Source organism: Desmodus rotundus, chromosome X (assembly GCF_022682495.2).
Source record: "Desmodus rotundus isolate HL8 chromosome X, HLdesRot8A.1, whole genome shotgun sequence".
Lineage (NCBI taxonomy): Eukaryota > Metazoa > Chordata > Mammalia > Chiroptera > Phyllostomidae > Desmodus > Desmodus rotundus.
This window is the reverse complement of record NC_071400.1, coordinates 30,025,118-30,051,140: the sequence shown is the minus strand read 5'-3', so window position 1 is coordinate 30,051,140 and position 26,023 is coordinate 30,025,118. Positions and strand designations below refer to the sequence as shown.

The following is a 26,023-nucleotide window of genomic DNA, read 5'->3' as shown; positions in this document are numbered from 1 at the left end:
GGTTTTCTTTACTTTTTTAAATACAACTACTACACAAGATCAAGCATTCTACCCAGGGAAGCTTTATCACTTTAAAAAAACTAGAAGGTAGGTTGAGCCTTGTAAAGTTACAGACATAATGTATACCGAGCACCCATCACTTTCCAGCACCTGATGGTAGTTGCTGCTATTGTAAAAGGTGTTTTAAAACATTGGGTTTTTTTCTTTCTAGTTCCTTTTCTGGGTGAATCCAATAGTGTTTAAAATTCCAGTTAGGATGCTTTTAAAACAGACTCTACCTTTCATGGGTTCTGTATCTAACACAGTATTCGCTTAAGTGTTGTTTTCTGTTTCAGTGATAGAGCAGCAGCAGTCCTCATGTGTATTAATTAACCATGAGTATACTGACCACTTAAAATAAACCATTGTATGTTCACTGCTAAAAGTAACCACATAATTTAAAGATCTGAAAAGGTGAAGGATCATAAAGATGGCGATACTCAGTGTGTATAGATCAACACCCAGGCGACTAGAGGACCTCTAGGTGAGAGGTTTCCTCTAGGATAGGTTTCCATGCGATGCCCACACCAAGCCAAATCTGGAAGGTTGAGTAGGATTTACAAGATTGAGAGGAGGACATCACGCAGAGAAAGCAGCAAACAAACTAGCATGGCTGTGTGGGAACGATCAACAATTCGAGCCGTGTGCAGAGCTAGAGCAAAGATTGTGAGACAGGAAGTGGAGGGAAAAGGTACTGGAGAGATCGGTAGCCTCTGCAGGGCAGGGACCTGGAGAGTGAGATGGTGACTTGCCCACATCTGCCTGGCTGCTTGGAGGAGGAGGGACTGAAGCAGTGGTTTTCAACCTGGGCAGGTTTGCCCCCAGGACACATTTGGGAAGTTCCAGGATGTTTTTCATTGTCACAACGTAGGGAGTTGGGTGAGGTGTTACTGACATCTAGTGGTTAGAGGCCAGCAATGCTAACCACCCTACAATGCAAAGGACAGCCCTTCCCCAGAGCAGCTTTAGGCAGCCCAAAGTGTCAATAGTACTGAGACAGAAACCCCGAAAGCAGCCACAGGGCCTCCATCAAGGATGGTACCGGAAAGTGTTAATTTTTTAAAAAAGATTTTATTTGTTTATTTTTAGAGAGGAGAAGGGCAGGAGAAAGAGAGGGAGAGAAACATCAGTGTGTGACAGATACTGGTTGCCTCTCACAATGCCGCCCACCAGGGCTTGGCCTGAAACCCAGGCATGTGCCCTGACTGGGAATTGAACCGGCAACCTTTCAGTATACAGGCCAGTGCTCAGTGTACTGAGCCACACCAGCCAGGCCAGGAACTTTTTTTTTTTTTTTTTAAGATTTTATTTATTCATTTTTAGAGAGAGGGGAAGGGAGGGAGAAAAAGAGGGAGACAAACATCAATATGTGGTTGCCTCTCACACACCCCCTACAGGGGACCTGGCCCGCAACCCAGGCATGTGCCCTGACTAGGAATTGAACCATCAACCCTTGGGTTCATAGGCTGGCACTCAATTCACTGAACCACACCAGCCAGGGCTGTTTTTTTGTTGTTGTTTGTTTGTTTTTAGTCCTACTTATTCAGGAGTATATGGGAACAATCCTCTATCTTCCTCCTACTCCTGGTTCTTTTTTTGTTTTTTATTAAAGTTCCGATCCCAGGTTCTCCCTTGGCTCCTGAACTGTATCCCTTCCCTGGAGGCATTTGGTTTCCCGTGGATATATCCCAAGGCACTGCAGTGAGGGACCTCAGGCTGAGAAAGCAAACATTAAATCCCTTCCTTTCTGAGGAGTTGATGTGCAATGGTGGGAGGATTGGACCTTGAGAGCTTGTTTGGAGGTTCTAGCCGGGGAGCACAGCTACTCATATACCCTTGACCGAAGACCTGTCCTCTCCTCTAGTTGGGAAGGTCGTCCTCTTTCACCGAGCACGCAGCTTTGGGAGGGAGGCACATGGATTGGTGAGGGAGGAAGGGGACACCCGCCTACACAGCCAGATCAGCCAAATCAACCCTGGCAATCAATGGGGTGACAGATGTCGCAGCCAGATCACCCTCACACCCAATGTTGGGAGGATTGGAAGGACCGTCACATCAGGAGGCTCCACCACCTATCAGCTGTGTGACCTTAGGCAAGTCACTGCTTCAAGCCTCAGGTCTTCCATCTCTCAGGTAAAGATAGTATATATTCTGCTTACGTCACTGGGTTTCTGAGACAGTCATGAAGTTATGTATATGAAATGGTTGGTGACTGTACAGCCCTGTGCATCATTGCTGGTATTGTAAGCACCCCCTAAGCACCTTAGGGACCCCAAAGGCAGTTATTCAAATGTGATGCCAGGAGGTAAGTAAGTGTAGGTGTTGACAGCAGTCTTCAGTTCTCTCTTTAAGTGATCACAACTTAAGTATTCCCAGAGCACTGCGAAGAGACAGCAGACAACACTAACCTCAATTGTTCTGAAGGTATTTTCTGAAAACAAAGGGAAAACCCAGCTTAATGCCACTTCACCTGAGGACATCTTTTCATTGCTTTTAGAGAGGAAGGGGGAGAGAAAGAGAGAGAAACATCAATTGGTTGCCTTCCTTATGTACCCTTACCGGGAATCAAATCCCCAACCTAGGTATGTGCCCTGACTGGGGATTGAACCCACAAACTTTCAGTTTATGGAACAATTCTCCAACCAACTAAGCCACACCAGCCAGGGCAACTGTAGATGCCCTGACTGGGATTTGAACCCGCAACCTAGGTATGTGACCTGATGGGACAGCACTCCAACCTAACTAAGCCACATTGGCCAGGGCTGCCACTTGTTTTAAGGGAAGATGGTAAGTAGATGGGATTGAAGCTTGCTACCGTACTCGAAAGGAAGCTTTTGGATGAGGGTGGGGAGTGGGGTAAGAGTTCAGCATTACTTGTTTTTTTAAAGTTTTCATATCACCGTGATACTTCTGTGACCTGAGAACTCAAATTATCCTACTATACTCTTGTGAGACTTAAGACACAGGGAAAAATTAGTTTTTTCTTTCCCAAGCATGTCAATACAGAATTTAGACAACTAAAGGGACTAGCTCTCAGCTTCTTAGTTTGGGCCTGTGTGTGTTTGTATAATGCTCCGCTCCACCCAGCACCTCATCCACACCACCTAACTAAATATTTCATCTCTGAGGTGTGTACATGCTGCAATATTCTTTTGGGATGTGCTCTTCCTTGCTCTCCAGACAAAGCTGGAGCAGACCCTACAGCACACTGAACTAGGGTTTAGAATATTCTTATAACCTTCACATTTTGGTGCATTGTTGATTAAGGTGGCAAGGGAAGGAAATGTCTGTGAAAAACTAAAGCCAGAGCTATGTTTGCATAATCTTTAACTGTTACAGGTCTCTTCGGCTTATCTGTGTATGCTCCGTGTTGGATGCTGTTGGCTGTAATATAACTTCCTTACCTCCTCCCCAAGGTCTCTTTTGCAATGAAGAGCCAAATCACTGCTTTTGGGATTTCCATAAAACTTTGTTCAGGATTAAGAGACCTAATTGTTCCTTTCAAGCTGTCACTGAGAAAATGGCCTAGTAGATCTTACTTGTGTAAACCCATGTAACCGCTGCTTTATGAGGTTGAACACATTAAAAAAAAATCTGTTGTTTCTGGGCAGGCATGTTCCTCAGATCCAGGAAACATGGAGAAACCAATCATTACATATGGACTAGAAAGTGGTCAGGTAATAAAATTTACAAACAAGTATGCAATTTCAATTATGACCCCAAAGAACTATAATTCCAAAAGCAGTAGAAAAAAGGTAGGTAAGACAGTGGAAACACTGAGCATTACTGCCCCGACAAAACAAAAATCTTTCCCAAGTGTTTGAGATTTTCTTGGGTGTACCTTGCCTGTCCCCCTGTGTGCCACCTGCCACACAGCTGGGGTGTGTCAGTTTCACTGAGCAGAGAGAGTTTCCCGATTAGGCTTAATACCCTTTGTTTCTATAGGCCAGAAAACAGCACAGCCCCCAGAAGTGCACTGTGCTGTCTTACCTCGGAGAGCCCCGTCTTTGGGGTGGGGCGGGTCAGGTCTGTGGGCAAGCCTGGAGTTTTCATGCAGTGCCTGTGAGAGTAGTCCACGTAGTTATGGCCGTGGATCACAACAACAAGGCATCACCATCAAAAGTCCAGGCGTCCAGCAACAGCTTTGCCATAGTACTTTTAACATTTATTTATTTATTTATGTATTTATTTATAGAGAAGGGGAAGGGAGGAAAAAATACACTCATGTGAGAAAGAAACATAGGTTGGTTGCTTCTCGGAGGCACCCCGACAGGGGACCAAACCTGCAACCCGGAATTGAACCAGTGACCTTTTTGCTTTGCGGGATGATGCCCAACCAACTGAGCCACACTGGTCAGAGCTGCTATAGTACTTATATTGTTAGCAAGGCACTGTTCAGTGAGGCACTCACCTTGTGGCAGCTCTGCATGCTCAAGGGTGGATGGAATGTTCTGAGAGGTCTTTGTGGCATCACGACTGTCATGGGTCTGCCCATCTGGGACTGACCAGTACTGTATTTAGTAGGGTCTTTGGCTTTTACTGTTGGAGGATGGGCTGCTTTCTTCCTCTTCCGGCTACAGTCTGGTAGCCCTTTAGATCTGATACAAGGTCACTCAGCCACATTTACTTAGAATGTGCCCAAATCCAAGATACCTTGCTACATTTGACTTGCTAGTTATCTTTTCATGTGAGCACAGCTTATCTTCCCATCTAGATTGTAAGCGCATTGAGGGTAGAAATCTTGTCTTATTCAGCTTCACTTCCCCACAGTGTCTGCTACCCCTGCATTTTGCAGGTATTTAAAAGACGTGTGCTGGCTGACTGGGTTCACTTGACGAGAGAATGCCAACATGTAGCCACAGCTTCATCCCTAAGAGCTGACATCCTTGCTAGGCATGGGCAGGGAGAAGGAAGAGAAAGGAGAGGGCAAAAGAATAAGAAGATAAATAAGGGAAGGGGCTGATAGGGTGAGCTTGAGGATATAAAGGTGGAGAGGGCAGGAACTGAGGGGATGAACATGACCGAAGGGAAACAGGTGGGGAAGAATATAAATCAAGGCCCAGGGTGTGGAATCTCTGAAGAGACGGCCCCACTCCCCCCCATTTCATTTTTTAGTACCAATCAAAAGTAAATGCCATATATTGTTTAGCAAATATCATTGTTTTGTGACAAAAAACATGAGTCATAACAACAAAACTCCCCGAGAGTCAAACTCATAACAATGCCAAAATCACAAAAATACACAAATTCAAATCTTATGCAACATAAATATGAGTTACTCGCTATGGTGGCTGCGACTTGCCTACCCATTTGGCGGCCATCTGCGAAGGGCTCCCTTACATGGGAAGATGTGCAGGGATGGGCCATTTCCAGGGTAGAGCTCAGCTCAGGAGCCAGAGGTGGGAATAGGAAGTGAAAAATTGCACTCAGAGGAGGAAGTCATCGGACCAGGAATAATATGTGGAAATAATCACGACCCTTTGCAAGAAATGGTTATAAAAGGGGAAGGGAAGGGAGGGGCAGAGGAGGAGAACCATCTGTTGATAGTAAATGTGTGTACCTGGCTTTTACTTCACAAACACTCACTTGGTTCAGGCCAATGTGCTTGGTCCCACCTGGCACTTGGGTCTCAAGGACACAGCTTTGCAAGCTTCCGTGTGGATCAGCAAGCTGCTCCTATAGAAAACTAAGGGGTTTCCCCCACAGGGAACAAAGGTCCAGTGTCTTTTTTCCTTCTGGCTCAGAACCCATGGGTGTCACCACCTTCTCTCAGACTTTTAGGAATAAATTCTGTGGCTGGCCAGGGGCAGGCATACTTGATGTGAGACATTTCCTGGTCCCAAGACAGGATTCTTCAGGTACCTGAAGAGCAGAGCACTTGGGGTGACAGAACTCACTGGCTGAGGAAAGGAGTAAATAGACAGCACTCAGGTGGAAGGCCTGCAGAGTCTCCCTCGCCTCATCCTGGGCCCCAGCGATTGTTCATCTGACAAAAAGGCCAACAGGGACCCCGGTCCTGCAGTCTGCCCAGCAGTGGGAAGCGTGGAGCTGTGCAGCACAAGAGGGCCCCAGTTTCTGTGCTCTGCTGTCAGCCACCTCTGCCTAGAGGCCTCTTCCCCAACTGTCTGTGATTCAGGAAGAAGGCAACAGTGTTGAGACCTATAAAGCTCTCAAAAACAGTTCTCCCTAGTGAGCACCACATCCATCTTACAAAATTGCACCACCACCCCCATCCTGGCACTCAGAGCAAGTGAGGCCCTGCCTCCTACTCCCATGGTCTGTCCAGCCAGGCAACCTAGCGGCCCAAGTGTGCAGGGTGGGCTCTCTCTCTCCCAGGACCACATATGACACACACAGAGTACACTCACCGGGATGGCCTGTACTCTATCTAGAAGGAGACTCCCTAAGCATTGTCCTGAAGGCCCGCAGCGTTTGGCAGTGGCTCATCTTTGTGCACAGGCTCCGTTCTGCCTGGTGAATAGTAGGAACACTGCTGGCCCACGTGTGGGGCCAGGAACGAGGGCTTGGGGCTGCGGGGAGGCAGGGCTCCCTGACAATAGGGGAGGCTCAGGGTGGGTTGGGGCATCAAAGGTGGGGACTGGGGCTTCACAGCCTGTAGAGTTGACTTCATTCCTGAGGAATAAGAGGCTGGGCTGCACAAGCCTCTGGCCAGCTCTTCCTCTGTGGCCCCACCTGCTCCTCGCATCTCTCCCCTCTCTCTTGGGGTCTTCCAAGCCACTTCTCCACACTTACTTACACCGGGCAAAGCAGGGCGAGGTTGGGAAGAACCTGTCTTCAGTGCTGCCTGAGAGTTTAAAAGGCCTCTAGTCTGGAGCACCTGGAGGCCACAATTTGTCACTTCAATGAGGGCCTTGGCTGGGAGGTAAGGTGTTGGCCCAGGGGAGTTTAAGCTCCTACTTCACAGAGCAACCTTTCTAAAAATCTCTCCTGGCTCCCCCCCACCCCACCCCACCCCACCCCACCCCACCCGGCCATGAAAAGCATTTTTGCCCATAAGGAGTTTCTCATCGCTTCCCTGCATATGTCTTCCCTGGGCAATTAAGAATCCCATTGCCAGTCCTCCCAGGCCAGGTCCTCACCCTGGGCCTCTCACCAGTGGCCTCAGGGCTTCTTAGGAAAGATCTTACTGCCCTTGCCCACAAAAGCTTGACACAGGGGCCTAGTGTTTCCAGCTTCCCCCTACTCCATCTTGCAGGTAACCCAGGGGAAGGGCAGGACAGTGGATCCGGGCCTGCTGTGGCACTAGAAGTTTCCTAGCAGTTGCTCTGATGGGCTGTGTGGGAGTCAGGCCAGTGAAGAGAACTCAGGCCATCATCAGTGGCATTCTGAGTGGCATTCTGGAGCCTGCATGCTGACCAGTGACAGTGTCCATACAAGTCCTCCTTCTCCTGGCTTGGCTGCGGGGTGTTAGGCCTAAACAACAAGGGCTTAAGACACACCTGCCCCCATTCTCACAGGCAAATTTCCCCGGCTTTGGGGAAGTGGCCGACTCTCTCTGACTTCTCTACTTTCTTTTTCAATTAGTTTCCTTTCCATATTACTTTGTATTGGTTTCAGGTTCTGTCTGTTGTGGTGAGACTTTTCATCATCATGATTGTGATAACTAATATTTATTGAGCATTTAAGCAGGGGCGTCCAACCTGCAGCCCGTGGGCCTCATGTGGCCCAGAATGGCTATGAACGTGGCCCAACACAAAATCATAAATTAAAACATTATGAGATTTTTTTGTGATTACGTGTCATAATGTCATGTAAAATAAATGTACATACTCTCGCTATTTGTATGCATGCGTGGCTTCAGTTTTATGGTGGCGCATAGCTTCCAGTGTATCTTCCAGGAGCAGACAGAATTGACACTGTTACATGTGCTTGTGGTGACTTAGTGAGACAGTGGTCATCAGTAATATTTCAACCTACTATTGCAACCTTAGGTATTTAATGTTACTTAGCAGTTATGTACGCATTCTCATTTGATTATTAAAGGTACTTCCACACCTCGGCAGCACCTCACACATTGCCCATCACGCTTTACAGTCAGCCCTCTGCTCTGCCCTGCACTGGATGCTAAGAGGGCTGGGGAAGGGCCCAAACCTTGCTGTCTATTTTCCTGTCAATTAATTTTTTAAAAAGATTTTATTTATTTATTTTTTAGAGAGAGGGGAAGGGAGAGAGAAAGAGAGGCAGAGAAACATCAATGTGTGGTTGCCTCTAGCATGCCCCCTATTGGGGATCTGGCCTGCCACTCAGGCATATGCCCTGACTGGGAATCGAACCAGTGACCCTTTGGTTCACAGGCCCATGCTCAATCCACTGAGTTACACCAGCCAGGCTGATTTTTATAATAAAAGTAAATAAAGTCCCTATCTGTTATTATTTTTTTAATCCCAACATGGCTTCTACAACATTTCAGATTCTTCAATTAAAAGCGGACAGATGACTACTTTTCTGTCGAGGCAAATAGTAAGGCATTCTGCTTAATTTGTAGGGAATCTGTGCAAGTTTTCAAAGACTATAACTTGAAAAGGCACTATATACAAAAACATGCTGCCAAACTCAAGGCGTATGAAGGATTATGTTGTAAGGACAAAATAGCGGAACTGAAAAAAGTCTGTCCTCTCAACAAAAATTCTTTCAAAAAGTTACAACTTGGGTGGATTCCATTGTAAAAGCTAGTTATGTGGTAGCATATTTAATAGCAAAAACATCAAAACCATTTACTGATGGTGAGTTTATTAAGCAATGCATAGAAAGCGTGGCAGATATAATTTGCCCTGAAAAACAGGGGGATTATTTCTAAAATCAGTTTGTCTCACCAGGAGAACTGAAGAAATTGGAAAATCTATTGAAAGAAGTTTGCAGAGTAAAGCTGCTAATTTTGAATTTTATGCTTTGGCGATGGGTCATAGCACTGATGCTGCACATATGACTCAACCCGCCATTTTTATTAGAGGTGTTGATGATGAATATGATGTCACTGAAGAAATGGCGTCTTTAGTGCCATTAAAAGACACAACTAAATCAAGAGATTTATATGAAGCAGTAAAAAATATGTTAAAGCAATTTTCTTTATCGACTGTCAACATACCTGGTAGAGTTACTGACGGTGCCCTGGTGATGGCAGGTGAAAGAGAGGTGCTTGTAAAATTAATAGAAAACAATGCAATTGCCGCCCAAAACTCATGTTTGATGAAGTATCATTGCATAGTACATCAAGAAAATTTATGCACACAAGCTTTAAAAATGGATAACGTCATGCAAATCATCATCAAGACTGTGAATTTCCTAAAAGCCAAGGGATTGAGTCATCACCAATTCCAGGAATTCCTTAAAAGTACTGATGCCGACTATGGAGACATCATTTACTTTTTGGAAGTAAGATGGCTAAATCGAGGCCAAATGTTGAAAAGATTTTAGTTTGTGACATGTTATCAAGCCATTCACGATATCAAAAAACAAATTTGTGCTGGAACTTGACGATGAAAACTGGCTTCCAGGTTTAGCATGTTTAGTGGATTTAACTGCTCATTTAAATGAGTTAAATATGCATCTTCAAGGTGAAAACCAACTTATCAGTACCCTGTTTCAAACCATAACAGTGTTCCAAATGAAACTGAAATTATGGCAAGTTCAAATTAAGGCAAACAGTTTTATGCATTTCAACACATTGACTAAACACAGTTCTGTGAACAGCAAAAAATATTCAGCCTTGCTTTTTGATTTGATACAAGAATTAGAAAACAGATGTCAAGATTTCTGGGAAGATAATATTTTGCTATATTTGCGACTCCATTTTCAGTCGACATAAATATGATACCTGCCAATTTTCAAATGGAATGCACGGAGCTGCCATCTGACATTCAGCTTAAAAATTTGATTGTGTATCTTTACTGGACTTTTATAGGTCCTGTCTTCCCAGAGACAAATACTCCTTGCTTGACAATCACGCCTTATTCATGTCATCCCTATTTGGCAGCACCTACATGGCAAGCAACTATTTTCAAGAATGAGCCACATTACAAGTAAAATCAGAACCAAAATATCTGATGAGCACCTTGAGAACGCACTGAGAACTGCAACTACTTCTCTCAAACCAGATATGGACGCACTAGTTCCTCAAATACAATGCCAAACATCCCACTAGTTTTATATTGCCCTCTTTTACTTTTATAATAAAAATATCTTTTAAAAATTTTTTATTGTTATTCAGTTACAGTTGTCTGCCTTTTCTCCCCATCCCTCCACCCCACCCCAGCTGAACCCACCTCCCTCCCCCGCCTCCACCCTCCCCCTTGATTTTGTCCATGTGTCCTTTATAGTAGCTCCTGTAATCCCCTCTCCCCACTGTCCCCTCCCCACTCCCCTCTGGTTATTGTTCATTACTTAAGACGTGTACATTTTCTATATTAGTGATCACAAACATGGGAACCTGCTCGACAATTTTAAAAGATTATTCAAAGAGCCTGGGCTGGTGTGGCTCAGTGGATTGAGCATGGACCTGTGATCCAAAGGGTCACCAGTTCAATTCTAAGTCAGGGCACATGCTTGGGTTGCAGGCCAGGTCCCCAGTTGGGGACATGTGTGGTCACCGCACACTGATGTTTCTCTCCCTCTGAAAATAAATAAAGTATTTTAAAAAAGATTATCAAAAGGGCTGCTGCATAATTAGGGTTATTATGTGAGGACTTTGTTGCTTCTCTGTGGTGGCGGATATCATGAAAATTATGTACGGACATTTTTTTTTGCTCATCAGTTTTCGCTAGTGTTTGTGTATAATGTGTGGCCCAAGACAACTCTTCTTCTTCCAGTGGAGCCCAGGGATGCCACAAGGTTGGACACCCCTGAATTAAATCATAATAAATCATTGATTATATGATGAATCCCCATTTCAGAGATGTTGAAATGTGGGGGAGACAACACTGAATGTACTGTGCTACTGAATTGTTCACTTTAAAATGGTTAATTTTATGTAATGTCAATTTTACCTCATTAAAGTATTTTTTAAATGTGAATCAATAAAAAAGACAATCTTTGAAAATAATCAAGCACAGAAGGAGGTCCTAAACTCAGAGTTTGGGAATAAACAATAAATAAAAGCTCAGTGAAGAAGTTGGACAGCTCTGGGTTTGAGTTTTTGACAACTTCTTTTTCTTCTTTTTTTAAAAAAAATCTTCACCTGAGAACATGATTATTGATTTTAGAGAGGGGGGAAGAGAGGGAGAGAGAAAGAGAGAGAGAAACATTGATGTGAAAAAGAAACATTCACATCATGACTAGCTGCCTTGTATGCGCCTCGATGGGGGACTGACCCCACAACCCAGGCACGCGCCCTGACCAGGAGTCAAACCCTCGACCTTTCAGTTTAAGGGATGATGTTCCAAGTGAGCCACACCAGCCAGGGCTTGGCAAGTTCTTTAACACTCTCTGTGCCTCAGTTTGTTCAATTGTAATGAAAATACTAATACCTACCTCATGGGGCTGCTATGAGGAGTAAATGATTTAACACATACTGAGTCCTCCACACAGTGACTGGCACATAATGAGGACCCCAATACATAGCAACTGCAAGGCTCATGTTGCTATCCTCTCTGGCACAGCCCTGCAAGCTCATCTCCTGCAGGGGAGAAGCTGGGTACAGACACTACAGCTTGGTCCTGCTTCGGAAGTCAGATTGTTGTTTTAACTGACTAGCCCCTTCCTTTACTAACAGAAGTAGCCAGAGTTCTCATCTGGGCTTTGTTTCCCATTGGTTGAAACTGGGGTTGCCATGGCAGCGCTTGTAAACATTCCATCTGGGAATCCTGGGGAAAGCTGCTGAGAGACTCTTTCTGAGGCTTCCCTGGCTACCGCTGTTTCCAACAAGGATCTGGTCACTCAGGTATTGGGGGTTGTTAAGGGTGGGAGGACTCCACAAAAAGGACCTGCAGTGATTCTGATTCACCAGCCATACCTCAAACTTGACAACAGCCTTGACCCTTCACATCCATTCTGCCCACCTCTTAGGAAGGGAAGGGGAGAAAAAGAACAAGGAGAGGCCAGTCAGAGAGACGCTTAAGAATGATTTGCACCCAGGGATGTGTGTGGATAAGATCTGAACTGCTTCCTGCTGTGGCACAGGGTTCCCTGGGGGATTCTTAAAGAGGTGCTTCCATGGATAAAGCCCCAACCTCATTTGCTTGGTGTTGGGAGACATACATTTGGCTTCCAGTCAATTCATCCAGAGGGAATTTGCTGAAAGCCAAGTCACTGAATGACCAAGTCACCAAATGGGCCATTTTCTGAAGGATCGAGTTACTGTCTGGACTCACTAAAGCATACGGAATTTACCAAACACCACTATTGTTGTCTTTACCTATGGAGTTTACAGTAAATCCCTTTGGCCAAATTGGGCTGTGGAAAGCCAGTGCTGCTCGGTTAAGGACTCCTTCACCCTTCACCCTTCATTCAGCCTCTCCTCACTCAAGAATGGGCAGCCTGGGAAGATTCCATTTCCTCCCAGCAGATGGCCCTGTGCACTCCTCAGCTGCAGCAATAGGGAACGGAGGCAGAGGAAAACTGAGCCTAAAATGCTCATAAGACCCAAATGAACACGAGTCAGCATTGTTACCAGAATGTTTAATGGCCGTTCAAAACATTCCTGCACAGGAACAGGGCTGCCTTGTGCAGTTACTCACAACACCCTGGGAATAATGATGACATTGAGAAAGGGAGCAAAGGGTGATCCTTTTTGAAAGAGGCTCACGCACAGAATGAGAACATTCTGGATTCCAGATAGAACAGGTCCCCAACACTCTGTGAATCTTGGAGGGAGGAAAGCAGTGTAGTTAAGAGCACTGGCTGTGGAGCCAGACAGTCTGTCTGTGAGCTTCGCTTACTCCTTTCACTTGGGAACAAGAGTCCCTCCCTTTATGACCCAGGGTCTCAGGAGGAAACTGGCGGCATACTAAAAGAAGGATAGGTAGGGAAGGGTTAAGGGAATATTTACAAAGGTGTGGGCAGACAGTGGGGAAACAAGGGCAAGAAGGGCAAGCACAGTGCTCCAGGGCTGGTTATAGTGGGGCCATACCAGACTGAGAAATTGTGAGAGCTGCCCTGGGAGAAGCAGGGGCCTTCCTTTCCCACACAGCCAGCCACAGGTGACCCCATTGGGGGACAGTACCCTGGGGCATATATACCTCACCCTCACTCTCTTTCATTCAGCCTGGTCTCCCCATTGTGTGTAACTTCCTGGGAGACAGAGGGCATGGGAGAGCCCATTGATGAGTGCAGCCAGGTCAGCCTTCCAGGGTAGAGAGCAGGGAAGATGGGGGAGAATAGATTTGGAAGGGCCAATGAAAGGTAGTACATGATCTCACAGGGCTGTGGTGAGAGTTGAGGCACACTAAGCACCCCCAAATTGGGAGTTGCTATTTATAGAAAAATACATAGCTGCCTTTGGAGAGAGAGACCCACTTTCTTGCAGCATCCCCAGTGCAAGGATTGCCTGCAAAGAATTCAAAGCTGTGCTAGAAGTAAGTGACTTCACCTAAGTGTAGAGACTTAAGTATAGCAGGGAAAGAGAAGTTACAACTCAACAGAAAAGACTGAAAAAAAATATGAAAAGTGTACAAAGACTCCTAGCTCAGTGATGAGCCCTTCACAACCCTGCTAACTCTAATTTTCACAATCTCAATAGATGTAAAAGGAATTTGGAAAATATTAGCTTTATTTACGATGAATGTGTTACTAAAACAGGAGCAGACAAATATTTTCTTGATGGGATAAATCTGAAGCCACAAACCAGCTGGTGTAATGCCAGAAAGCACATGCCCATTGCAGTCAGACACAAAGGAAGGATGCTCTTTATCTCGACTTTCATTTAACATTTTCCTGGAAGTATTAACCAAAACTAAGGCTTATATATTTCAGGAAAAGAGATGGTAAAAAATCATAGTTTCTAGCAGAAGACATAATTGTACACCTGTAAAATCCAAGAGAAAAACCTGAGAAACCAACCCTCCCCACGTTGCCTCTAATTATTTTAATTCACTTTGAAGAGCTATGTGCTCTCAGTCACATAAAGCAGGGTTTGAGGTTCTATTAAAGACTCAACTAGAAATCAGTATTGTTAGAACTCCAAAGCAGTTAGGAATCATTCTACTACATCTTAAGTCTTCATAGTAATGCGAATCTGAAAATCCTTGGTTTCCAGGAAAAGTAGATCTCAGTGGCCAGGCACAAAGGTGAAACAGTGAGGTCTCACTCCTACCCAAAACTCCTAAACCCTTTCCTAGAGGAAACAACCATTTCCTGTCTCTTGTGATTCTTCAAGAGGTAGTCTGTACTTATACAAATGTGTACTTGCTCATGTGCGTGCACACACACACACAAGGTAACTTCTTGAGTTTCTTTTTCCAGCTAAAAGAAAATGAAGAAGGGTAAAGCTGTCAGATTTAACAAAATAGTGTATGTCCATAAACATCCTCCAATCCCGTTGGTGGATAAAGAAGACAGGAATGTGACTGAACCAGCAATGAAAACAGGTGGCAAAGTGATTAAACCAGCAAAGTATAAACGAAACAGCAATGTGACTCTACCAGCAATGCATAAAGATGACAAAGTGACTCTACCAGCAATGCCTAAAGATGACAAAGTGACTCTACCAGCAATGCATAAAGATGACAAAGTGACTCTACCAGCAATGCATAAAGATGACAAAGTGACTCTACCAGCAATGCATACAGACTATGTCAATGTCACTGAACTAGCAATGTATAAAGATGGCAATGTGACTCTACCAGCAATGCATATAGAAGATGGTGATGTGACTAAACCAGCAATGCACACAGAAGACAGTGATGTGACTGGACCAGCAGCGCCCACAGGAGACGGCGATGTGACAGGACCAGCAGCGCCCACAGGAGACGGCGATGTGACTGGACCAGCAGCGCCCACAGGAGACGGCGATGTGACTGGACCAGCAGCGCCCACAGGAGACGGCGATGTGACAGGACCAGCAGCGCCCACAGGAGACGGCGATGTGACTGGACCAGCAGCGCCCACAGGAGACGGCGATGTGACTGGACCAGCAGCGCCCACAGGAGACGGCGATGTGACTGGACCAGCAGCGCCCACAGGAGACGGCGATGTGACAGGACCAGCAGCGCCCACAGGAGACGGCGATGTGACAGGACCAGCAGCGCCCACAGGAGACGGCGATGTGACAGGACCAGCAGCGCCCACAGGAGACGGCGATGTGACAGGACCAGCAGCGCCCACAGGAGACGGCGATGTGACAGGACCAGCAGCGCCCACAGGAGACGGCGATGTGACAGGACCAGCAGCGCCCACAGGAGACGGCGATGTGACAGGACCAGCAGCGCCCACAGGAGACGGCGATGTGACAGGACCAGCAGCGCCCACAGGAGACGGCGATGTGACAGGACCAGCAGCGCCCACAGGAGACGGCGATGTGACAGGACCAGCAGCGCCCACAGGAGACGGCAACATGACTGAAGTATCTGTAGATTTAGCTAACACTACCGTCGTCACTGCTGTTGAGAGTGTGGAAGGTAGTAATCCTGTTTGGGTACGTAAGGGACTGCCTTATAATATAATGTCACACTACCAGGCAACTAACAAATTCACACCTTTTTTTGCAGAATGTGACTACGCCATCAAAAATATCGAATGGCTCACACACGGTGAATTCACACCAGAAAAGTGCCGTAAACAAATTGAGGAGTTCGTGAGGGTAAGTTTGTTGACTGCTCCACCTTGGTGTACAAGGGCAAGGAACAATAAAAAGGTTCTTCTTTGATGGCAAGTTTAAAGTCCAGAATCCCTAGGAGATGATATCAAAGGCAACTACATGTCTTCATCTGGATTTCAAAATCAAGATGCGGTAGTTTTTGAAGGTGAAAAGCACAATTGTATTTCCCTGTTCTTGTACCATCCTAACCTTAGATTTTCCTAGGAAAATCTGATATTCCCAGTTAAGCAATTTTCCCATCTGGTACTCTAAATGGGGGCCTACTAGCCTAAGGAGGGAGTGGCTTTTCCCAAACAAGAGTTCTGCAACACCAACTTTAAAATTCTCAGTATTAACAGAGGGGATGCACACAGATCAAGTCTTTTTGCTGTACCTTGGAACATACTGCTTGCACACTCAGATGCACAGGCCAGTGAATTCCTTCTTCTTTTCCTCCTGTGCCTGGCTCTGACCCATTCATGTGGCTTAACCTGAGAGCTCTGGTGAAAAGGCCCTGGGTTGCTTTGCATAACTGGCGGGTGGATCAAGAAGCATGGCCTGAAGTCCCCACTCCCTGTATTTCCCCAGAAGAGAGACCAGTTGAAATTGGTGGAGGCAAACTCCCAGCCCTGGGAGAAGTTTCCTGCTGTCTCTGTTCCTGTGGTCAGCCCATCCGAGTGATGGCCCTAAGGGCCTTACACTCTAGGCAGCTGGTCAGGTGAGAATGAGGAAGGGTCAGGGATTTCTGGCTTCATACCTTTTGTTTATACTCCAGTGGGCACAACTCACCATTCCCATTGAAGGGGAATCTAGAGCACAGTGAAGATAAATGGTGCAAAATACTACTTACTGTTTGTCCTTCTTGCTCTGAAGCACATCTCCATCTGGGGTTGGGCAAAAGTCCTTGCTTGCTACACCCAGGGTTTATGAATCAGACTGGAATGGGACACAAAATAAGCAAGAAAAATTTCCCCTGCAAATCCCACTGGTTACTCTGAATAAAAGGCAAATGTAAGTCCTGACAATGGTCTATAGGACCCAATGTGATCTGAGTCCCCGCCTCCCTCCCAGCTTACTGCTCAGACTCCATCACCTACTACCTTTTCCCTTTTCACCTTCCTTATTCCAGCCACACTTGCCTCCTTGCTGTTCAACTGCCAGGTATGTCTCCACCTCAGGGCTTTTGCACTTGCTGTCCCCTCTGCAGGGAACACTCTCCCTTGAGATATATTCTCATGGTTCATGCCCTATCTCTCTTCAGATCTTTGTTAAATGCCACTTGCTCATCGAGGCCTTTCCTATCCACCTCATCTAAAATTGCAACCCTCTCTCCTTCTTTGATTTATTTTTTTAACTTTTATTTTTTTACATTTAAATTTAAAAAAATTTTATTGTTATTCAATTACAGTTGTTTTAAAAAATATTTAATTAATTTATTTTTAGACAGATGGGAAGGGAAGGAGAAAGAGAGGGAGAAAAACATCAATGTGTGGTTGCCTCTCACACGCCCCCTACTGGGGACCTGGCCTGCAACCCAGGCGTGTGCCCTGACTGGGAATCGAACAGGTAACCCTTTGGTTCACAGGCTGGTGCTCAGTCCACTGAGTCACACCAGCCAGGGGTCTGATTTATTTTTTTATTTAGTACTTAGCTCTACTTAAGATATTAGATTTTACTTATCCACTCTATTGCTTTTCTTCCACCACCAAATCATATGGTCCATGAGGGCAAAGACTTCTGTTCATTTCTCTATCACCAGCCTCTATAGGTGCTCTATAAATGTTAAATACATGAACAGGTTTATTCTCTCTGTACCATTATTTCTTGAAGATGAAGAGCTTGCCTACTTTTTAAAAAAGATTTTATTTAGAGAGAGAGGATGGGAGGGAGAAAGAGATGGAGAGAAACATTGATTGGTTGCCTCTTGCACATCCCCAACTGGGGACCTGGGACCTGGCCTGCAACCCAGGAATGTGCCCTGCCTGGGAACTGAACCGGTGACCTTCTGCCTTGTGGGACGATGTCCAACCCACCAAGCCACACTGACCAGGGCGAGCTTACCTACTTTGTAGGGCTTTTGTGAGGATAGAGACAATTAGAACATGACTGAAAAGCTAAAAGCTCTACATAACTCCTGATATCAAATCACCCTGTTTTCAGCCCCACTAATGCAGTGAATTGAAGTCTACCATCTAAGTGTCAGGTGTTTCTGATGGAGAGCTTTCTCAAGCTTAGTGCAGATTTCCCAGAGTCTACCACACACTAGGGGACGGCAAATGAGTTACCATTTACTGAACCCTGCTATGTGCCGAGCACTGCTGAGCACTACAGGTGCATCGTCTCACTTAATCCTCACAACAAACCTGAATGCAGGTACATCAGTGTACCCGTTTCACAGATGAGGAACCTTGAGGCTCATGGAAGTTGGGCAATATGTCCAAATTCTTTCTGTTTAAGCAGCAAAATGAAGTTCTGATCATAGGTCTGTCTGATATATTTTTCCCCACAGAGTTTTACTATCAATGAAAAATGCAAATTCAAGAGATTTTAAGGTATTGCAAAGTGAATAAGAATGATTTCACCCGGTGCCAGAAGGCTTGTGTGTTTGTGGGGAGGGAGTATGTACACTTACACATTGACAGCAGGCACAATAATTGGTTTATTCTCTTCAGGAACATAATCTGGCAACAAGAATAGACACATTAGTTCCTTATAGGATAAAACTGGAAACTCCCCAAGGCCTACCACACAGTTAACATTATTTTTATAATAAAAATAAAGCATCATTATAAAAATCCCCAGTGAGCAAAAAGGCATAATGTATAAAAGTAGTTACCCCATTCACCCCCACAATACCCAGTTCTACTCACTCAAAGGTCACTTGCCACTGATAACAGTTTTGTGCATATACTTCCAGTGCCTGCTGATTTTGAGTGTCCAATTTGTAATGGGCTAAGCCATCCATGGTAGAGTAGCATAATGACACACTGTTTCCTGGAAGCGAGTATATGAAGCAAGGTTATGAAAAAATTACAAAACAAGGATGCACACACTCACTGGAACTACATAAGTCAGCTGCCTGCACAGCGGTAAAAATGGAAAGAGATTGGCCTGATGGAGGTGGTTCAATTTAATGTGCCCAAGGCTTAGTTCACAAAAGGGAAAAAAAAACCCACCAGGCATCTGGCGGGGTGGAGAGATAACTGAGCTGACTGCTGGGGAGCCCAGGGTCCCCATCCCAGCTGTTGTGTTGGACTGTCCTTACCCATTTCTAGGCCCTGGTATCCTCATCTGTAAAGGACTCCATTAGATGATCTCTAGGGACCATTCCAATGCTACAAAGTCTGTGATTATGTGACAGATTAAACATTAGGGCTGAAAAAATACTATGGAAAAGTTTTGGGGAAAAGGCATGCTTCTATGGGCTTCAAGGGGTTGACTGTCAAACTTCATTAAAAGGAATGATGATCTCTGTAGGCAGACCCAGTCCCTAATATCAAGGAATCTAGGGTCTGGTGCTCCTCTCTGGCTGACTGAAAGAGTCAACTGGTTAGAAGCTTGAAATAAAGGAAGCTAAGGCAGAAGGCCAGCCTACTGGGTTTTTTTTTTTTTTTAAATGTTTTAAGGAGAGCCTGAAATCATTTTACCATTTCTTCCCACACTTCCTCCACACATCAGTGGGATTATTAGACAATCCCACTCCTTCCTTCTGTTAACCTCCATATTAATTCAGGATCTTTTTTGATTTGGAAGTTTCCTGTGCCCTAACAGCCAGCCAAAGGGGCTTCAGTTGAATTGAACCTGTTAATTACCTATAGCATTCGAGGTCCTGTTCCAAGAATCGGGGCTGCACTATGACTTCTGTGGTGGACCCTAGATGCTGATAAGATTTGCACTTTGGAGGGGAAGCTTCTCCAGGGGGGTAGACAGGGATCTGATGGTTTTGGGAGATCCTGTTGCCTGACTCATTCCTTTTCTGATCTTATTTTATATACTACCTATGGATGCAATGAATCGAATCTGATTTTCAAAAACAGTTTGTGAAATCAGCTTCAAATTACTTTCTAGTCACACCTTTAGGTCTCACGGAGTACATTGAGCAGACCACACGTTCTAATCACTTTCTAATGATTTTCTAATTAACCAAACTGGTCTCCCAAGTAAGGATTTACAAGGAAGTGTGTATGTATGTGTGGTGTATATGTACACACCCACATCTCAGTATGAGAATGTAAAGTCCAAAGCCCAATCTCAAGTGATCTTTGCATTAGTCACTCATTCCACTTCAGCTCTACCTCTTCTCTCTTCCACTTTAGAGATAATGGGGAGTTAACTCTAGTTTGAATCCCAATCAAAAACATTAGAAATGGACTCCAGAAGCAGGGCTATAACTCCTACTGTTGTGCTCTGTCTTTATCGGAGGACTTGAACAGAATTCTGCTTGTCTTTCTCTGTGTGCTCTTTCTTTTTTTTTTTAATATAAAACAGACTTGGAACTATCAAGACCGCTTGGTGTGCTACGCAAAGTTGATAGAGACAAGAGATGTGGTTCACAGCTTCCACTACATCTACTATGTACGCTGGAGTCTCCCAACTGCTCAGAGGCCCATGATACCACAGTCTGCCTATGCCTTCTTCACCATCAAGTTCAACAAAAACAAACCTCCAGTAAGCTCTACCCTTTCTGCCTTGTTTCCTTTGATGAGAGTTCAATGAAAATGGAGACTTCTCTTGTCAAGGCACTGATGGCCCCTTCTTTGTAAAACTTAAGTCATATTTCTGTCCTCATTCTGCTTAGCCCGTTGGCAACACTTGCCATAGTTGATCACTCCCTCCTTCATTAAACATTCCACTTGGCTTCTAGACCAGCATATTTTCCTGGTTTTCCTCCTGCCTCTCTGGCCATTCCTTCTCAGTATCTACTGGTTTCGCCTCTTCATGTTGGAATGTGCCAAAACTTAGGCCTTGGACTTCTTATCTATACTCATTGCCTCGATTATCACATCTAGTCTCCTGGCTTTAAAGGACACCTCTAGCTTTAAAAAAAAAAAAGATTTTATTTATTTTTAGAGAGGGGAAGGGAGAAAGAGAGGGAGAGACACGCCAACATGTGGTTGCCTCTCACACGCCCCCTACTGGGGACCTGGCTCGCAACCCAGGCATGTACTCTGACTGGGAATCCAACCGGTGACCTTTTGGTTCGCAGGCTGGCACTTAATCCACTGAGCCACACCAGCCCGGGCCCACCTCTAGCTTTTGATTCCCAAATTTATATCTCCAGCCCAGACTTCTGCTGCTAGGATGTTTAAAAAACATCTCACTTATTGTAACCAGAATTGAACTTGCAATTCTCCACTCCAAACCTGATCTATAGTTTCCCTCATCTCAGTTGTTGACCAAAATCCTTGGCATCATTGGTGACTCTCTCTCATCCCTCATCCGATCCATTAGGAATTCCTGTTGACCCTACCTTCAAACATAGGTCCTAAATCCAACAAATTCTTACCACTCCACTTCTACCACCCTGATCCAAGGCAGCAGCATCTCTCATCAAGATGATTTCAATGGCCTTCTAACAGGTCCTTTTGCTTCCACCCTTGCGCTCATCATGTCTCTTTTCAATGTAGAAGCCAGCCAGAGCAACCCTTATAAAATGAATTTACGTCATTCCTCCATTTAAACATGTTCCAACATGTTTCTCAAACTTCAAAGGGCATGCAAATATTTGGGGACCTTGTTCAAAGGAAGATTCTTTGAGGTGGGGCTTGAGATTCTATATTACTAAGAAGCCCCCAGGCAAGGCTGATGCTGCAGGTCCATGGAGTATACTTTGAGTAGTAAGGGCTTACAAGGCCTTGCATGATCCAGCTCCTTGTTATTTCTGCTTTCCCACTACTCCTCCCTCACTTCTCTCTCCAGCCACTCTGATCTTGCTACTCTTTAATAATATAGTCCCGCTGTAGGGCCTTTGCACTTGCTGCTCCCTCTGACTGGAACACTCTCCCCTACATATGTACCTAGTCTGCTCTCACCTCCTACACTGTACTTTCAACCCCCACTCCCCCACATGCCAATGCTTTTGCTTTTTCTCCATAACACTTTATCACCTTCTGATATTTGATATAATTTATCTTGTTATTGTCTGCTCCCCCTACCAGAATGTAAGTTCCATGAAGGCAAGGATTTTGTCTTGCTGTAAAACAAGGCCTAGAAAATAGTAGGCATTCAATAAATATTTGAAGGAATGACTGCTTGTAGCCATTAGGGAGAGCATGAATATGAAGTATACTGATAGTTGCTGTGAAGAGAGTAAAAATGACATGCATCCAGGCATAGGGTTCTCAGAGGAGCAGGGTTGATACTAAGCATAATGCCTGGAACACAGCAGACATAAAAATGTCACGTCCCCTTTGCTTTCCATCCTTTTACAAAAGTTATTTGAAGCTTTGTCAGACTCTAAGGCTTTATATGTGACTACATACTGAGCTAATTATATCCTATATTCATGCTATTCTAGTACAAACATCTATTCAGAGAGTTTGGAACCTAAAGTAATCTAAATAGGTAAAATATGTGGAGCTCTTGCTTCTCCCGGGCATATATCCCACCACCAGCTGTGTCGGTAACTGGCAAATCCAGAGACTGGAAAGTAAGGCTGGCGGAGGTAAGCAAGACCATTAACCCATGACCACATGGACAGGGCTTGGGAGATGGGCCTTTACTGAGAATTCCGAGTATAATTTTGGAGGGGAGAATGGGTGGGGACCACTGAGACAATATTATAGCCTACATTGTTATGCTGCTTTAAAAAGGTTTTCAAACTTGTTCATCTATATTATTTTACTCTTATGCCATTCCTAAAGGTAAAGCAGGTACTGTCAGTTGAGTAAATGGGAACATGTAAAGGAGGTAAATGACTTACTCAATGAGCATAAGCCTCTCTTGACTTGTTTCCAATGTCGGGGCAATGCTTAAGATATCTGTTGCCAAAAAGATCTTTTGGAGAACAGAGGTTTGAAGTGACAAAGCATTACCACCTACAGACCCCCGATTCACAAGGAAGATGAATTCTAGAAATTTAAGAGTTTAACTATGGACAAGTGTAGAGATGGAAGGAATCATGAGTTGGAATGATTGGTCTAGGCTGACAACTGTCCTTTTCTTTCTTAGAATGCACCCATTGACGTCTCTTATTTCTTTGAGGGCCAGTCACTACTTAACAGGTAATGAACATTTGGAGACTTATTTTAAATGGGTGGTAGATAAAGGCCATCACACCACAGGAATCCAGCAGGCCCACAGTCACAGATAATTCATGTAATGGTCATCTTTCTCACTTGGACCACCTACCCCATTAGGATGGACTAAAAGTAGGATACTGCCATTGTTCTAGAAAATTCTTTTCTTTTTGGGGGGGGCAGGAGATGCTTTTGTGTCTCGTTTTTCAGTGATTAGAAACTTGATGGTTAGTTGCTGGAGTAGGGTGGGGGTAAAGTGGGTCATGTCCATTATTTCTATGGGAAAATTCACAATTACATGGATTTAACTCATGTATAATAATCCCTTTTATTTGTATAGCAGCTCTCTTAAAGAATCTTTACATATAAGCTCATTAATTCTTTTATTGATTGGGCCTAAGGAATAGATACAGACAGTCTTCACCCCTTCACCCTGAAAAGGCTTTTTTTCTCACAAGGAATGTAACAGAGTAAACAGGGAATCAATCTTTGGCTCAATATTTTCTTTTATTAAAAAAAAAAAACTTTTGGTGTATTTGTTTTTCTTCCTCTGCAGACCAGGAACGGCTCACTTTCCAGAAAACTGCTTGATTTACATGATTGAAGCCAAACATAAGTTAGCAAAGCCATTTGTCTCCGAAATCAATTATGGCTAATTCTTACAGAATGTTTAAGGATTGGATTTCTAATCCAAGTGTATTAACAATATGATACTGCACATCAAACCACAAAACATTTATTGAATAATAAACTTGTGGCACACAATTCAGCTGTATTTATTTTTATTTTTTTTGCATTCATTCATTCATTTTCCGTTTGGCAACTTCCATCGTGCTAACAGAGTAACCAGTAAGTTGTTTTCTATTTTCTAAAAGTTTTTCTCCATCACTATCTGCCTCACTCAGACAGAGTCTTACAGGTATGGAAGCTGAGTTTAGAGTTGCTAAAATTCACCTGTCAGATCAACAGAGATTGGTACTTGACTGCCCATCCTCCTATCCGAGCCTAAGTGTCCAGCCCAGACACACCTCTTTATGGGCACAGCTGGGGAACAGAAAAATGGCAACAGTTCTATGGCTCATAATATAACCAGTCAGTCTGAAGGGTTTCTCTACTCACAGACCCCTTCATTTACTGCGAGGTAAGCCTCCTTGTTAAACACAGTCTGAAACTCAAACTGGCATCATCGCAATCATGATGGCAGCAGCGTGGCTTCGGGACTGGGGGCAAAAATACACGGAAGGCTCGGTCCCGACCCTCACTTATTTCTTGTTTTCTTCCCATCCTCACACCAGATTATCAATTGTTCCTACCATCCCTGTGAGGCTGTCTTGCCTGGCTGCAAAATTTTAAAATACCAAAGACAAATTACATTAGGAGTGATTGCTATAGGTACATTAGAATACGTATTTACATAGACAAGCACTGGAAGTGAACACAGAACCCTAAAACAGTTGATGTGGCAAGAATGTGGGTAATTTTTCTTTCTTCTTTTTTTTTACCTGTTATATATATGCAACAAATAAAAAAGGAAGGAAAATTTTAGAGCAATAGGTGAGGAGGTGGGAAACTAGATAAGTCTCCCTGGAGAAGAAAAAATGTAGTATTTCAAATACAACAGCCCTCCTATTAGAATTATGGCTCTGGTGACTAAGCACACAATTTGAAGCAGTAACTCTCATGAGCTGAAAATAAAATACTTTCAGCCCTTTTATTCTTCCTTCCCCTTTCTCCCAAAATATGCCACCAAAGCTGCTCTGGCACATCTTTCCTGAACAAACACTGACGAAAGAAATGGTAAAGCTCTGAAATAAGTTAATATATTTTCTTCCACTCACTCAACAAGTAACTTCCATTTGTTGAGTATCTGCTCTGTGGAGGAGACAGGAGAATCTGATAAAAATCCATAGTATTCACATATCACAAAATTGTTGTATTTGAACTATATTGCCTACTAAAAATAAGAGAACAGGTTCATTTAGGCTCTAGGAGCCAGTAACAAAAAATAACATTCTTAGAGAACACAATTTTTAAATGGGGATTATAAGTTTTGGTTTTATTACACAGGGAAGTAGATGGATTACAACTCATAAATTTGGGACCTAGTTAGTTTCCTTTTAACTTTTGGAAAAACCAGATTTCTCAGCAATGATTATAAATAGAAACCACTTCAGATTCAGGGATCATAAATGTTGCTACATGCCAAGTGGCTGTTTAGTTCATTAGTTGTGGGTTAAAGGTAGACATTTTCCTAGAATATATGCTAAATAGTAAAACTTCTGATTTATGCTTTGAAATCTGACTGCCCTATTTTTAAAGCTTTGAAAAAATGATTTTAAACTATTCTAAGGAGAGAGAAGAGGGCATTTTATAAGAGCAGAGTCAGAATTTCCTTATCACCCAGGTAAATTTAAATTTATCCTAGGTATAAAATAGTAATGCAGCTCAAAACAACCTTAACAAAAACAACATGAACTTCCACTGTCCCCTCCCCCTTCACGCTTGTGACCTAATGACTAAAACTGAATGACATAGGGAAGGAAAAAGATTATAATCTCATAGTCCCAAAATTTTCCATTTCTCCCAAACTTAAAAGTCAATAGTAGACATAAAAAAGTGATAAAGTGCAGGGGTTCTATACAAAGTTAAAGATTAAACTGAATCATAGATGTAAAAACTAATCTGAAAGGTTAAACATTTAAAATAAAATCTGCCTATTACATAAAGGACAGGCAAAATGTTTAATATCATTTTAGCTTCATCCTTATAAACCGAGTTAAAATAATGATTCATTATATTTTCCCTATTAAACTACTGACCACAGTTGACTCCCATTCATTTCTAGTATTCAAATTATGATCTACATACAGTTTAGATGGAAATGATGTCCTTACATTGGCACAACAGTAGACTTTCCAATATTTTATATTTGAAAAAAAAACTTTTAAGTAACCTACTAAGAAGTTTAAAACTAATGTTCACATTTTCAATTCAACAA

The 26,023-nt window shown here is 43.8% G+C and overlaps 1 protein-coding gene across 1 annotated transcript; it reads left to right on the top strand.

The window, feature by feature from the left end:
• The first annotated feature begins 11,841 nt into the window (after positions 1-11,841).
• AKAP14 (A-kinase anchoring protein 14) lies at positions 11,842-23,777 on the top strand. The gene is made up of 6 exons (XM_045200843.2): positions 11,842-11,935; positions 14,455-15,608; positions 15,699-15,790; positions 20,276-20,455; positions 22,958-23,010; positions 23,582-23,777. The coding sequence occupies exons 2-6, from the start codon at positions 14,465-14,467 to the stop codon at positions 23,679-23,681; spliced, it is 1,569 nt and encodes a 522-aa protein (XP_045056778.2). The 5' UTR covers positions 11,842-11,935; positions 14,455-14,464; the 3' UTR covers positions 23,682-23,777.
• Positions 23,778-26,023: the final 2,246 nt, after the last annotated feature.

What these genes read in the sequence shown, in the direction of transcription:
- AKAP14 (XM_045200843.2), top strand. Translation starts at nt 14,465, where the DNA reads ATGAAGAAGGGTAAAGCTGTCAGATTTAACAAAATAGTGTATGTCCAT. An exon ending in TCAACAAAAACAAACCTCCA is followed by an intron (nt 20,456 to 22,957) that starts GTAAGCTCTACC and finishes TTTCTTTCTTAG; the next exon opens with AATGCACCCATTGACGTCTC. An exon ending in GGCCAGTCACTACTTAACAG is followed by an intron (nt 23,011 to 23,581) that starts GTAATGAACATT and finishes CTTCCTCTGCAG; the next exon opens with ACCAGGAACGGCTCACTTTC.